A 16,307-nucleotide genomic window follows, 5' to 3' on the forward strand; every position below is an offset into this window, starting at 1 on the left:
TGTATGTATATGTGTGTATATATATATATACATATATATATATATATATATATATATATATATATATATATATATATATATATATATATATATATATATATATATATATATATATATATATATATATATTATGTTATATATATATATATATATATATATATATATATATTATGTTATATATATATATATATATATATATTATGTTATATATATATATATATATATATATATATATATATGTATGTATCTATATATATGTGTATGTATATGTGTGTATATATATATACATATATATATATATATATATATATATATATATGTATATATGTATATATATATGTATATATGTATATATATATATATATATGTATATATGTTATATATATATATATATGTATGTATCTATATATATATGTATGTATGTATATATGTATATATGTATATATGTATATATATATATATATGTATCTATGTTATATATATATATATGTATGTATCTATATATATATGTATGTATGTATATATGTATGTATGTATCTGTATATATTTATATATATGTATATATATGTATGTATGTATATAAGTATATATATGTATATATGTGTATGTATATGTATGTGTATGTATATGTAGTATATGTATGTGTATGTATATGTATGCATGTATATATGTATGTATGCATATACATATGTATGTACAGTATGTATATGTATATATACAGTATGTATGTATGTATATATGTATGTATATTGTTTTGTTATATATTACTGCCTTTGCACAAGTCAATGTTTACTTCTGTAAATAACTAACTTTGGAGCAATGTTCACGGACTATTTGGCTCGTTAGCTCACGTACATTGATGGTGCACAACATGATGGCAAATTTGGGAATATTTGACGGACTATATGACAGCTGCTGTGTTTGCCTCCCTCAGCGCACGGGTGAGTGCAGTACCCACACATGCAAGCCACAGCTTGGAGGCCTTTAAGGCGTACCCTGTCTTCCGAGAGATTGAAAAACGCCTACAGGAGGTACAGTGCCATTTTGATTTGGATTGTACTTTGATGTTTCTACATATAGCAGCAAGATGGGATTACATGCATTTATCATTCTTTTTGTGCAAACACGTTATTTCAAGCATGCAAGCACTACTCAGAATCACTGAGCCTTACCTAATTACAATCAATGCCAATCATGACTGTATTCACTTCATCCCTCCTTCACTCCTCTCCTTTGCTTACTACTAAAAGACAAGTTGTCTAGTATGTTCACTATTTTATTTAAGGACTAAATTACAAACCCCGTTTCCATATGAGTTGGGAAATTGTGTTAGATGTAAATATAAACGGAATACAATGATTTGCAAATCCTTTTCAAGCCATATTCAGTTGAATGCACTACAAAGACAACATATTTGATGTTCAAACTCATAAACTTTTTTTTTTTTTTGCAAATAATAATTAACTTAGAATTTCATGGCTGCAACACGTGCCAAAGTAGTTGGGAAAGGGCATGTTCACCACTGTGTTACATGGCCTTTCCTTTTAACAACACTCAGTAAAGGTTTGGGAACTGAGGAGACACATTTTTTAAGCTTCTCAGGTGGAATTCTTTCCCATTCTTGCTTGATGTACAACTTAAGTTGTTCAACAGTCCGGGGGTCTCCCTTGTGCTATTTTAGGCTTCATAATGCACCACACATTTTCAATGGGAGACAGGTCTGGACTAAAGGCAGGCCAGTCTAGTACCCGCACTCTTTTACTATGAAGCCACGTTGATGTAACACGTGGCTTGGCATTGTCTTGCTGAAATAAGCAGGGGCGTCCATGGTAACGTTGCTTGGATGGCAACATATGTTGTTCCAAAACCTGTATGTACCTTTCAGCATTAATGGTGCCTTCACAGATGTGTAAGTTACCCATGTCTTGGGCACTAATACACCCCCATACAATCACACATGCTGCCTTTTACACTTTGCGCCTATAACAATCCGGATGGTTCTTTTCCTCTTTGGTCCAGAGGACACGACGTCCACAGTTTCCAAAAACAACTTGAAATGTGGACTCGTCAGACCACAGAACACTTTTCCACTTTGTATCAGTCCATCTTAGATGAGCTCAGGCCCAGCGAAGCCGACGGCGTTTCTGGGTGTTGTTGATAAACGGTTTCTGCCTTGCATAGGAGAGTTTTAACTTGCACTTACAGATGTAGCGACCAACTGTAGTTACTGACAGTGGGTTTCTGAAGTGTTCCTGAGTCCATGTGGTGATATCCTTTACACACTGATGTCGCTTGTTGATGCAGTACAGCCTGAGGGATGGAAGGTCACGGGCTTAGCTGCTTACGTGCAGTGATTTCTCCAGATTCTCTGAACCCTTTGATGATATTACGGAGCGTAGATGGTGAAATCCCTAAATTCCTTGCAATAGCTGCTTGAGAAAGGTTTTTCTTAAACTGTTCAACAATTTGCTCACGCATTTGTTGACAAAGTGGTGACCCTCGCCCCATCCTTGTTTGTGAATGACTGAGCATTTCATGGAATCTACTTTTACACCCAATCATGGCACCCACCTGTTCCCAATTTCCCTGTCCACCTGTGGGATGTTCCAAATAAGTGTTTGATGAGCATTCCTCAACTTTATCAGTATTTATTGCCACCTTTCCCAACTTCTTTGTCACGTTTTGCTGGCATCAAATTCTAAAGTTAATGATTTTTTGCAAAAAAAAAAAAATGTTTATGAGTTTGAACATCAAATATGTTGTCTTTGTAGCATATTCAACTGAACATGGGTTGAAAATGATTTGCAAATCCTTGTATTCCGTTTATATTTACACCTAACACAATTTCCCAACTCATATGGAAACGGGGTTTGTACAATAATAAATAATATGTTTCATGTACCCTAACATTTTTTGTTACAATACAGACAATAACGACTTTTGTTTGTGGTCCCCTTTATTTAGAAAAGTATCTAAATACGTTTTGGTACCGGTACCAAAATATTATAACCCTAGTATATACTTTTTAATGATAATCATATAACAAATGATGCCCCTCACAGTTTAGGGGGAACCCTGAACTCAATGTCATAATTAGTTCCAAGTCCTATGTGTGATATATAGGACTGATACATGTGTGATATATAGGACTGATACATGTGTGATATATAGGACTGATACATGTGTGATATATAGGACTGATACATGTGTGATATGCAGGAATGAGAGGATAAATAAATTGACTGGTGGATTGATTATTATTAGCATTTGGCAAGGACTCCATGGTGGGGGAATCACTACTAATGCTTACATTTCCAGGATTGTTTTGTCCAGCTTTAAAACCTTGTCCTCCTCCCGCAGGAAGGAGAGCAGCTGGTCAAGAAGATCGGAGGCGTTTTTGCCTTCCAAGTGAAGGATGGCCCCGGTGGAAAGGAGGCCACTTGGTTTGTGGACGTGAAAAATGGCAGCGGCTCTGTCGCCAATCAACCTGGTATGGAAAGAATATTTATTTAGGGAAGTTGGAAACACAATCTCACTTGTATGACACCCAACTTTACACTTCACAAAACCAGTATTTCCTATTAAAACTAAACGCCCTTTGATGTACAGGCTGAGGCAAACGTCACCAAGCAATGTTGAATTCTGCGGCGACTACTTCTGGAGATGGCCAGCAAAACTATTTTAATTTGTTGTTCCTTCCATCTTAAAGGTGTCTGAAAATTAAAACAAAAAGAATCGGGTCAAATTGTTTATTCCCCATGTGTGGTGACTTTTGCCTCACTCTGTGTAACATGTATATAGTTAAGCAGAAAACTGTTAAATACCATGCAAACTGAATAGAAAGTGCACATATTTCATATATTTGGCCACAGTAACATTAAACACCGTTTCAACAGTAACACTGTGTTTAAATGTAGGAAAATAAAACACTACTTTAATGAAGTTATTTTGCGTACCACTAGATGGCGCACGCGTACCGTACCACAGTTTGAGTATGGTATCTAGCTACAAGGTAATGCTAATGAGGTCATGTAGGTATCTAGCTACAAGGTAATGCTAATGAGGTCATGTAGGTATCTAGCTACAAGCTAATGAGGTCATGTAGTTATCTAGCTACAAGTTAATGTTAATGAGGTCATGTAGGTATCTAGCTACAAGCTAATGAGGTCATGTAGGTATCTAGCTACAAGCTAATGCTAATGAGGTCATGTAGGTATCTAGCTACAAGCTAATGCTAATGAGGTCATGTAGGTATCTAGCTACAAGCTAATGGGGTCATGTAGGTATCTAGCTACAAGCTAATGAGGTCATGTACCGGTAGATATCTAGCTACAAGCTAATGCTAATGAGGTCATGTAGGTATCTAGCTACAAGCTAAGGCTAATGAGGTCATGTAGGTATCTAGCGACAAGCTAATGTTAATGAGGTCATGTAGGTATCTAGCTACAAGCTAATGTTAATGAGGTTATGTAGGTATCTAGCTACAAGCTAATGAGGTCATGTAGGTATCTAGCTACAAGCTAATGCTAATGAGGTCATGTAGGTATCTAGCTACAAGCTAATGCTAATGAGGTCATGTAGGTATCTAGCGACAAGCTAATGCTAATGAGGTCATGTAGGTATCTAGCTACAAGCTAATGCTAATGAGGTCATGTAGGTATCTAGCTAATGCTAATGAGGTCATGTAGGTATCTAGCTACAAGCTAATGCTAATGAGGTCATGTAGGTATCTAGCTACAAGCTAATGAGGTCATCTAGGTATCTAGCTACAAGCTAATGAGGTCATCTAGGTATCTAGCTACAAGCTAATGAGGTCATCTAGGTATCTAGCTACAAGCTAATGCTAACGAGGTAATGTAGGTATATAGCTACAAGCTAATGCTAACGAGGTAATGTAGGTATCTAGCTACAAGCTAATGCTAATGAGGTCATGTAGGTATCTAGCTACAAGCTAATGCTAATGAGGTCATGTAGGTATCTAGCTACAAGCTAATGAGATCATGTAGGTATCTAGCTACAAGCTAATGAGGTCATCTAGGTATCTAGCTACAAGCTAATGAGGTCATCTCGGTATCTAGCTACAAGCTAATGCTAACAAGGTAATTTCTGTATCTAGCTACAAGCTAATGCTAATGAGGTCATGTAGGTATCTAGCTACAAGCTAATGAAGTCATGTAGGTATCTAGCTACAAGCTAATGCTAATGAGGTAATGTAGGTATCCAGCTACAAGCTAATGCTAATGAGGTCATGTAGGTATCTAGCTACAAGCTAATGCTAATGAGTTCATACTCAATTCATATTATTTGGGCTTAACGCAATAATAACAAATTAATGCTAATTTTCTTCAAGACGTGTCTGCCCACTTTTACGTTGTATTTTACCTGCTGAATTGGCTTCGCCTCACTAGTCCGTGAACATTGCTCCAAAGTACGGACTGTGTGTTGATTTATATACAAAAAGTGGCTCATAGCGAGGACAGCCACTGCCAGCGGTATTGATCGTAGCGAGGACAGCCACTGCCAGCGGTATTGATCATAGCGAGGACAGCCACTGCCAGCGGTATTGATCGTAGCGAGGACAGCCACTGCCAGCGGTATTGATCGTAGCGAGGACAGCCACTGCCAGCGGTATTGATCGTAGCGAGGACAGCCACTGCCAGCGGTATTGATCATAGCGAGGACAGCCACTGCCAGCGGTATTGATCATAGCGAGGACAGCCACTGCCAGCGGTATTGATCGTAGCGAGGACAGCCACTGCCAGCGGTATTGATCGTAGCGAGGACAGCCACTGCCAGCGGTATTGATCATAGCGAGGACAGCCACTGCCAGCGGTATTGATCATAGCGAGGACAGCCACTGCCAGCGGTATTGATCAGCGCCTCTGCTGGCTGCCACCAAGTAGTGCACTTAAATCTGCCGTCGTCGTCTCAACGTTCGGAGGATTTGAGCAAGAGAACAAAATGAATTGTTAAAAATGAACCGGACACTACACCCGCTCGTCTTGTTACAACGCATCGGACATTTTCTAGAATCCAACAACTCTTCCTGCATGCGAGGACTTGCATTTCCGTAGCATTGCGTGGGGGCGGTGCCCACTGGGGTGGTGGTTCCTCTCTTTAAGAAGGGGAACCGGAGGGTGTGTTCCAACTATCCTCAGCCTTCCCGGTAAGGTCTTTTCAGGTCTAACCTCGGATTCAGGAGGAGCAGTGTGGTTTTCGTCCTTGTCGTGGAGCTGTGGACCAACTCTGTACTCTCGGCAGGGTCCTTGAGGGTGCATGGGAGTTTGCCCAACCGGTCTACATGTGCTTTGTGGACTTGGAGAAGGCATTCGACCGTGTCCCTCCTGAAGTCCTGTAGGGAGTGTTCAGAGAGTATGGGTGGTTTGAGAAGGGGAACCGGAGGGTGTGTTCCAACTATCGTGGGATCACAATCCTCAGCCTTCCCGGTAAGGTTTATTCAGGTCTAACCTCGGATTCAGGAGGAGCAGTGTGGTTTTCGTCCTTGTTGTGGAGCTGTGGACCAACTCTGTACTCTCGGCAGGGTCCTTGAGGGTGCATGGGAGTTTGCCCAACCGGTCGACATGATTTTTGTGGACTTGGAGAAGGCATTCGACCGTGTCCCTCCTGAAGTCCTGTGGGGAGTGCTTAGAGGGTATGGGCGGTTTGAGAAGGGGAACCGGAGGGTGTGTTCCAACTATCGTCGGATCACAATCCTCAGCCTTCCCGGTAAGTTCTATTCAGGTCCAACCTCGGATTCAGGAGGAGCAGTGTGGTTTTCGTCCTTGTCGTGGAACTGTGGACCAACTCTGTACTCTCGGCAGGGTCCTTGAGGGTGCATGGGAGTTTGCCCAACTGGTCTACATGTATTTTGTGGACTTGGAGAAGGCATTCGACCGTGTCCCTCGTGAAGTCCTGTGGGGAGTGCTTAGAGAGTTTGGGCGGTTTGAGAAGGGGAACCGGAGGGTGTGTTCCAACTATCCTCAGCCTTCCCGGTAAGGTTTATTCAAGTCTAACCTCGGATTCAGGAGGAGCAGTGTGGTTTTCGTCCTTGTCGTGGAACTGTGGACCAACTCTGTACTCTCGGCAGGGTCCTTGAGGGTGCATGGGAGTTTGCCCAACTGGTCTACATGTATTTTGTGGACTTGGAGAAGGCATTCGACCGTGTCCCTCGTGAAGTCCTGTGGGGAGTGCTTAGAGAGTATGGGCGGTTTGAGAAGGGGAACCGGAGGGTGTGTTCCAACTATCCTCAGCCTTCCCGGTAAGGTTTATTCAGGTCTAACCTCGGATTCAGGAGGAGCAGTGTGGTTTTCGTCCTTGTCGTGGAACTGTGGACCAACTCTGTACTCTCGGCAGGGTCCTTGAGGGTGCATGGGAGTTTGCCCAACGGTCTACATGTGCTTTGTGGACTTGGAGAAGGCATTCAACCGTGTCCCTCGTGAAGTCCTATGGGGGGTGCTTAGAGAGTATGGGCAGTTTGGTTTCTGTCCGCATTGCCGGCAGGAAGTCGGACCTGTTTCCAGTGAGAGTTGGACTCTGCCAGGGCTGCCCTTTGTCACCGATTCTGTCCATAACTGTCATGGACAGAATTTCTTGGCGCAGTCAGGGCATTGAGGGGATCCGGTTTGGTGGCTGCAGATGATATGGTCCTGCTGGCTTCATCTGACCATTGGTTTGCAGCTGAGTGTGAAGCGACTGGGATGAGGATCAGCACTTCCAAGTCTGAGTCTATGGTTCTTGCCCGGAAGAGGATGGAGTGCCATCTCCGTGTTGGTGAGGAGATCCTTCCCCAAGTGGAGGAGTTCAAGTACCTCAGAGTCCTGTTCACGAGTGAGGGAAGAGTGGATGGTGAGATCGGTGCGGCGTCTTCAGTAATGCGGACGCCGTATCGATCTGTTGTGGTGAAGAAGGAACCGAGCTGGAAGGCAAAGCTCTCAATTTACCGGTCGATCTACGTCCCCATCCTCACCTATGGTCCTGACCTTTGGGTTATGACCTAAAGGACAAGATCACGGGTACAAGCGGCCCAAATGAGTTTCCTCCGCCGGGTGGTGGCTCTCCCTTAGAGATAGGGTGAGAAGCTCTGTCATCCGGGAGGAGCTCAAAGTAAAGCCGCTGCTCCTCATGGAGAGGAGCCAGATGAGGTGGTTCGGGTATCTGGTCAGAAGGCCCCCAGAACGCCTTCCTGTTTGACCGGTAGAGGGCACGGGGAAGACTCGGGACACTTTGGAGAGACTATGTCTCCCAGCTGGCCTGGGAACGCCTTGGGATCCCCCGGGAAGATCTGGACAAAGTAGCTGGGTAGAAGTATTCAGTGAACTTAGCATCTGGAGGTGTTGATAACTTATTGTAGTGCAGTCAGAGGTTCTAACTAACAACCTTGCTTTTAGGTACCAAGGCTGACTGCACCCTCTCCATGAGTGACGAGGACCTTCTGGAGTTGATGACCGGCAAGTTGAACCCACAGACGGTATGAGATCTCTGTAGATTGAAACTAACGTCTTTTAAAGGCCTACTGAAATGATTTTTTTTTTATTTAAACGGGAATAGCAGATCCATTCTATGTGTCATACTTGATCATTTCGCGATATTGCCATATTTTTGCTGAAAGGATTTAGTAGAGAAAATCGACGATAAAGTTCGCAACTTTTGCTCGCTGATAAAAAAAAGCCTTGCCTGTACCGGAAGTAGCGTGACGTCACAGGAGCTAGTATTCCTCACAATTCCCCGTTGTTTACAATGGAGCGAGAGAGATTCGGACCGAGAAAGTGACGATTACCCCATTAATTTGAGCGAGGATGAAAGATTCGTAGATGAGGAACGTTAGAGTGAAGGACTTGAGAGGCAGTGATGGACGTATCTTTGTTCGCTCTGACCGTAACTTAGGTACAAGCTGGCTCATTGGATTCCACACTCTCCTTTTTCTATTGTGGATCACGGATTTGTATTTTAAACCACCTCGGATACTATATCCTCTTGAAAATGAGAGTCGAGAATGCGAAATGGACATTCAGTGCCTTTTATCTCCACGACAATACATCGGCGAAATGCTTTAGCTACGAGCTAACGTGATAGCATCGTGCTTTAACTGCATATAGAAACAAAAAAAATAAACCCCTGACTGGAAGGATAGATAGAAAATCAACAATACTATTAAACCGTGGACATGTAAATACACGGTTAATGCTTTTCAGGCTGGCGAAGGTTAAAAATGCTGTGCTAACGACGCCATTGAAGCTAACTTAGCAACCGGACCGCACAGAGCTAAGCTAAAAACATTAGCTCTCCACCTACGCCAGCCAGCCCTCATCTGCTCATCAACACCCGTGCTCACCTGCGTTCCAGCGATCGGCAGAAGGACGAAGGACTTCACCCGATGCGTTTGGCGGCCCGGAGACGTAGGAAGTCAAGGTGAAGTCGGCGGCTTGCGCGTCTGCTCTCCAACAAAGTCCTCCTGGTTGTGTTGCTGTAGTCCGCTGCTAATACACCGATCCCACCTACAACTGTCTTCTTTGCAGCCTTCATTGTTCATTAAACAAATTGCAAAAGATGTCCAGAATACTGTGGAATTATGAAATGAAAACAGAGCTTTTTGTATAGGATTCTACAGGGTACCATAACTTCCGTTACTCTGACTTTGTCACGCGCATACGTCATCATACCGCGACGTTTCAGCCGGATATTTCCCGGGAAATTTAAAATATCACTTTATAAGTTAACCCGGCCGTATTGGCATGTGTTGCAATGTTAAGATTTCATCATTGATATATAAACTATCAGACTGCGTGGTCGGTAGTAGTGGCTTTCAGTAGGCCTTTAAAAGAAAAGCTTGAGCCTTAAAGGGGAACTGAACTTTTTGGGGGAATTTTGTCTATCATTCACGATCCTTAAGTAAGACAAGAACACACATGTCAGCTAGCAAGCAGTCAAGTTGTCACCTTGTGTAAATGGTAAATAAAAAGAGAATACAACAAATCTATTTCAACTTAAATTCAATTGAATAGACTGCAAAGACAAGATATTTCATGTTTGTTATTTTTGGCAAATATTAGCTCATTTGGAATTTGATGCCTGCAACATGTTTCAAAAAAGCTGGCACAAGTGGCAAAAAAGAGAGAGAAAGGTGAGGAATGCTCATCAAAGACTTATTTGGAACATCCCACAGGTGAACAGGCTAATTGGGAACAGGTGGGTGCCATGATTGGGTATAAAAGCAGCTTCCATGAAATGCTCAGTCATTCACAAACAAGGACGGGGCGAGGGTCACCACTTTGTCAACAAATGCCTGAGCAAATTGTTTAAGAACATTTCTCAACCAGCTTATTGCAAGGAGTTTAGGGATTTCACCATCTACGCTCCGTAATATCATCAAAAGGTTCATAGAATCTGGAGAAATCACTGCACGTATGCCATGATATTACACACCTTGGATCCCTCAGGCGGTACTGCATCAAAAAGCCACATCGGTGTGTAAAGGATATCACCACATGGGCTCAGGAACACTTCAGAAAACCACTGTCAGTAACTACAGTTGGTCGCTACATCTGTAAGTGCAAGTTAAAACTCTACTATGCAAAGCCACAGCCATTTATCAACAACACCCAGGGCCCGAGCTCATCTAAGATGGACTGATGCAAAGTGGAAAAGTGTTCTGTGGTCTGACGAGTCCACATTTCAAATTGTTTTTGGAAAAAGAGGAAAAGAACCATCCGGATTGTTCTAGGCGCAAAGTGTAAAAGGCAGCATGTGTGATGGTATGGGGGTGTATTAGTGCCTAAGACATGGGTAACTTACACATCTGTGAAGGCACCATTAATGCTGAAAGGTACATACAGCTTTTCAAGCAACATATGTTGCTATCCAAGCATGGACGCCCCTGCTTATTTCAGCAAGACAATGCCAAGCCACGTGTTACAACAGCGTGGCTTCATAGTAAAAGAGTGTGGGTACTAGACTGGCCTGCCCGTAGTCCAGACATTGAAAATGTGTGAAGGCTAAAATATGAGAAGAGAGACTGTTGAACAACTTAAGCTGTACATCAAGCAAGAATGGGAAAGAATTCCACTCCAAAAATGTGTCTCCTCAGTTCCCAAACCTTTACTGAGTGTTGTTAAAAGGAAAGGCCATGTAACACACTGTTAAAAATGCCCCTCTGACAACTTGTTTGCAATGTGTTTCTGCCATTAAATTCCTTTTGGCAGGAATTCCAGCCTCGAGTCTTTTTGAATGTGATGCCACAAGTGGGGTATTGTGTGTAGAATTTTGAGGACACAAATGATTTTTGGAGCTTAAGAAGTGGCAAAAGTCAACATTGCGAATCCTTTTCTTCCAAGCGCTGTATTAAAGCAGGACACATTTCTTCTCAGGCGTTCTTCACAGGGAAGCTGAAGGTGACGGGCAACATGGGTATGGCCATGAAGCTGCAGAGCCTTCAGGTCGCACCAGGAAGATCTCGGCTATGATGACATCACTTCCTCACCTCACCATTGGACAGGCCGTCACTTCTTATCCACTTCCTGTGAGGCAAACATGTGTTTTTTTTAACTGGAACCTGATATTTGCACCTTTGTTGTGCTTAAACCGTCTAAGAACACAAATAAAACATTGTAGTAAAAAAACAGATTTTCTTCAATTAAAATGCCTTTAATGTTCAATATTTGCCGTGTTTTGTATTTCTGATTATTGTTGGCCAACATGTTCAATAAGTGGATATTTACACCATTTTTCATTCAGTACTTCTTTGGGGTTTAGTTTCCTTTTTTAAAATTGTTTCATATTTTAATCAGTCCAACAAAACAACACAATCCAAGTCCAAAACCAACCTCAGTTGTTTAATTAAATGAAATTGTCAGCATAATTTGTTCATTTACCCGAAATGTGTCTTGCGTTTTGAAGCAGCATTTTTTTTTTTTTATAAATTGATTTTTCAAACACACGCATTTGCTCACAATTTATTATTCAATGAAATTGTCAGCATAATTTGTTCAGTCTTCATTTACCCAAAGTGGGTAAATAATGTGTCACGTTTCATGTGTCAGGAAAACGAGGGGTTCTTAACTGTTGTCTTTGACACTATTCTGACACTGTCATCGTATTTTATGGCCAGAGAATCATTTAAGTTGCTGTTAAATTGGAATACATAATTAGTCGTTGTCAAGGGGCCCCCTTTCAGTTGGGGGCCCCTTGACAATTTCCGGGTTTGCCTACCCGACGGGCCTGGGGCCAACGGCACTGAAGGAGATTTTAAAAAATAAAAATAAGTCTGTGTGTAAATTAATACAATTAATGAGGGAGGGGACTGTGGTTCTCACACCAATACAGTAGGTGGTGGAAATGCACATATAACTTTATATAATGCACCTATAACTTCATATAATGCACATATAACTTTATATTGTGCCCCACTTTATATAATGCAACTATAACTTTATATAATGCACCAATAACTTTATGTAATGCACATATAACTTTATTTAATGCACATATAACTTCATATAATATACCTATAACTTTATATAATGCACCTATAACTTTATATAATGCACCTATAACTTTATATAATGCAAATATAACTTTATATAATGCACCTATAACTATATACAACGCACCAATAACTTCAGTGTGTGAATGTGTGTGCGTGTGAATGTGGAAAATAGTGTCAAAGCGCTTTGAGTTCCTTAAAAAAGGTAGAAAAGCGCTATACAAGTATGACCCATTTACCATTTACCATTATATAATGCACCTATATTTTTATATTGAGCACCACTTTATATAATGCACCTATAACTTTATATAATGCACCTATAACTTCATATAATGTACCAATAACTTTATATAATGCACCTATATTTTTATATTGTGCACCACTTTATATAATGCACTTATAACTTTATATAATGCACCTATAACTTAATATAATGCAAATATATCTGTATATAATGCACCTATAACTATATAATTCAAATATAACTTTATATAATGCACCTATAACTTTATATAATGCACCTATACCTTTATATAATGCACCGGTAACTTTATATAATTCACCTATAACTTCATATAATGCAAATATATCTTTATATAATGCACCTATAACTTTATATAATGCACCTATACCTTTATGTAATGCACCTATAACTTGATATAATGCAAATATAACTTTATATAATACAAATAATTATGTTACTGCTAATATGTCGCCATCTTGCGGTGAAAGCGAGTAATACAGTTTAATTATGCTCTGCATGGAAGTGTGCGCGGCGTTTACAATACACCCTCCAGTACAGTAGGTGGCGCTCAGCATTGAATAAGGTTAGTTGCGACCCGCCATAAAAACGAAGAAGTACGTCATGACGTCCTGACGTATGTTGTGAGACTGTTTCCCTCCGCGCTGACAAAGCTAGCCGGCCAGCTAGCGATACGCTCTCACCGCGGGGCTTTACGAAGCCTCCAACCGCCATTTAATACACACATTGTACGAAGGAGCTGGTAAAGAAAGAGCTATCTTCGTCAAAGGTAACGTAACAGGAAGACGTCGTGTCCGTTCGCGCCTATGTTTTGCTCATTCCCGCTAAGCTAGCAAGCTAGCTCGGCGGCTAACACGCGTTTGAAGGTTCGTATATAACTATTCGGATATAAGTATTTTTAATTCCAAAAAACACGTCGTCTCACGACATTGTTGGTTGGTGACGTGAACGCGGTGGATTTCCTCAAGCTAAACGTGGTAGCGGAAAGTAACGCCGCGGCGTGCGGAAAAGTGTGGAGGAAAAGTTGACGTCATGTTCACTTTCAAAGCTTTACGGCACAAAGTGACGTCATTGGCTTGTGCAACGACGTGTATTTGCTGCACATGGACAATTGTCAACTTGTGTTGCTGCTGCGTAAACAAGATGTGAAGCAAGGGTGTGCCTGAAGGTATTGTGCTCAATCCAATGTCGATTCCATTCAAGGAGTTTTGATATCAGTCGAATTATTTTTTGTGTGCTGACCTATCAAATGTTACTTAAATTGTGACTAAACTGCACAATGCCTATTATTATTATTATTGTCCATATTACTGCTATGCATCCACGCAGCGCTCATTTAAAGGGGAACTGCACTTTTTTGTTCAAATTTTGCCTATCATATCTGACAGGAACACGTTTTTTTGTGTTGTAAATTGTAAATAAACGTTAGAAAAAGTCAGCTAACAATGGAGTCAAAAAAGTTTTATGTACAGCAGTGTTTTTCAACCTTTTTATGAGCCAAGGCCCATTTTTTTCATTGGAAAAATCCAGAGGCACACCACTAGCGGAAAACATAAAAAAAAATGAAACTCAGCAGCCGATATTGACAGTAAAAAGTCGTTCTCGCAATTGCTGGATATAAATTTAAAGCTTAACCAAGCGTGCATAAATATAGCTCTTGTCTCAAAGTAGGTGTACTGTCACCACCTGTCACATCACGCCATGACTTATTTGGAGTTTTTTAGTGTTTTCCTGTGTGTAATGTTTCCTATTTTGTTGTTGATTGTCATGTCATGTACGGATGTACTTTGTGGACGCCGTCTGCTGCTCCACACGCTTTAAGTCTTTGCTGTCGTCCAGCATTCTGTTTTTGTTTACAGCCAGTTCTGCATAGCCATACCTAAGCTTCGATGCCTTTTCTTAGCGGCACTCGCCGTTTGTTTATTTTTGCTTTAAGCGTTAGATACCTTTTTATTTTCGTGACTATTTACATTGTAGATTGTAACTGAAGGCTTCGAAACTATGACACCTGTGAAGTGTAAAACCCTTTCAGGTGACTACCTCTCGAAGCTCATGGAGAGAATGCCAACAGTGTGCAAAAAAAGTAATCAGCGCGAAGGCTGGCTATTTTGAAGAAATGAGAATATCAAACATGTTTTCAATTATTTCACCTTTTTTTGTTAATTACATAACTCCACATGTTCATTTGTAGTTTTGATGTGACAATCTACAATGTAAATAGTCATGAAAATAAAGAAAACACATTGAGTGAGGAGAAGGTTTGGCCTGTACTGTATGTGTAATGTAGTAACAGGCACATACATAATAACATGCAATATATATATATATATACAAACCCCGTTTCCATGTGAGTTGGGAAATTGTGTTAGATGTAAATATAAACGGAATACAATGATTTGCAAATCATTTTCAACCCATGTTCAGTTGAATATGCTACAAAGACAACATATTTGATGTTCAAACTGTTATTTTATTTTTTATTTTTTTGCAAATAATCATTATTATTAACTTTAGAATTTGATGCCAGCAACACGTGACAAAGAAGTTGGGAAAGGTGGCAATAATTACTGATAAAGTTGAGGAATGCTCATCAAACACTTATTTGGAACATCCCACAGGTGAACAGGCAAATTGGGAACAGGTGGGTGCCATGATTGGGTATAAAAGTAGATTCCATGAAACGCTCAGTCATTCACAAACAAGGGCGAGGGTCACCACTTTGTCAACAAATGCGTGAGCAAATTGTTGAACAGTTTAAGAAAAACCTTTCTCAAGCAGCTATTGCAAGGAATTTAGGGATTTCACCATCTACGTACGCTCCGTAATATCATCAAAGGGTTCAGAGAATCTGGAGAAATCACTGCACGTAAGCAGCTAAGCCCGTGACCTTCCATCCCTCAGGCTGTACTGCATCGACAAGCGACATCAGTGTGTAAAGGATATCACCACATGGGCTCAGGAACACTTCAGAAACCCACTGTCAGTAACTACAGTTGGTCGCTACATCTGTAAGTGCAAGTTAAAACTCTCCTATGCAAGGCGAAAACCGTTTATCAACAACACCCAGAAACGCCGTCTGCTACGCTGGGCCTGAGCTCATCTAAGATGGACTGATACAAAGTGGAAAAGTGTTCTGTGGTCTGACGAGTCCACATTTCAAATTGTTTTTGGAAACTGGGCGTCGTGTCCTCTGGACCAAAGAGGAAAAGAACCACCTGGATTGTTATAGGGTCAAAGTGTAAAAGGCAGCATATGTGATGGTATGGGGGTGTATTAGTGCCCAAGACATGGGTAAGTTACACATCTGTTAAGGCACCATTAATGCTGAAAGGTACATACAGCTTTTGAAGCAACATATGTTGCCATCCAAGCAACGTTACCATGGACGCCCCTGCTTATTTCAGCAAGACAATGCCAAGCCACGTGTTACATCAACGTGGTTTCATAGTAAAAGAGTGCGGGTACTAGACTGGCCTGCCTGTAGTCCAGACCTGTCTCCCATTGAAAATGTGTGAAGCCTAAAATAGCACAAGGGAGACCCCCGGACTGTTGAACAACTTAAGC

General features: G+C 41.0%; 2 protein-coding genes across 3 annotated transcripts in view; both read left to right on the forward strand.

Moving 5' to 3' along the window:
• scp2a (sterol carrier protein 2a) overlaps positions 1 to 11,651 on the forward strand; it is a 32,221-nt gene extending 20,570 nt beyond the window's left edge. Inside the window, exons 13-16 of the mRNA XM_062047117.1 lie at positions 935 to 1,031; positions 3,361 to 3,490; positions 8,388 to 8,467; positions 11,364 to 11,651. Of these exons, the coding sequence (XP_061903101.1) occupies positions 935 to 1,031; positions 3,361 to 3,490; positions 8,388 to 8,467; positions 11,364 to 11,459 (403 nt within the window). The 3' untranslated portion in view covers positions 11,460 to 11,651. The remainder of the gene's footprint in view (positions 1 to 934; positions 1,032 to 3,360; positions 3,491 to 8,387; positions 8,468 to 11,363) is intronic.
• Positions 11,652 to 13,322: 1,671 nt separating this feature from the next.
• Positions 13,323 to 16,307, forward strand: part of nup98 (nucleoporin 98 and 96 precursor) — a 50,519-nt gene continuing 47,534 nt past the window's right edge. For both annotated transcript variants that reach the window (XM_062047120.1, XM_062047121.1), the window contains exon 1: positions 13,323 to 13,512. The gene's annotated coding sequence lies outside the window, so the exon portion shown is untranslated. The remainder of the gene's footprint in view (positions 13,513 to 16,307) is intronic.

The sequence above is a fragment of the Entelurus aequoreus genome, linkage group LG05 (genome assembly GCF_033978785.1).
Source record: "Entelurus aequoreus isolate RoL-2023_Sb linkage group LG05, RoL_Eaeq_v1.1, whole genome shotgun sequence".
NCBI lineage: Eukaryota > Metazoa > Chordata > Actinopteri > Syngnathiformes > Syngnathidae > Entelurus > Entelurus aequoreus.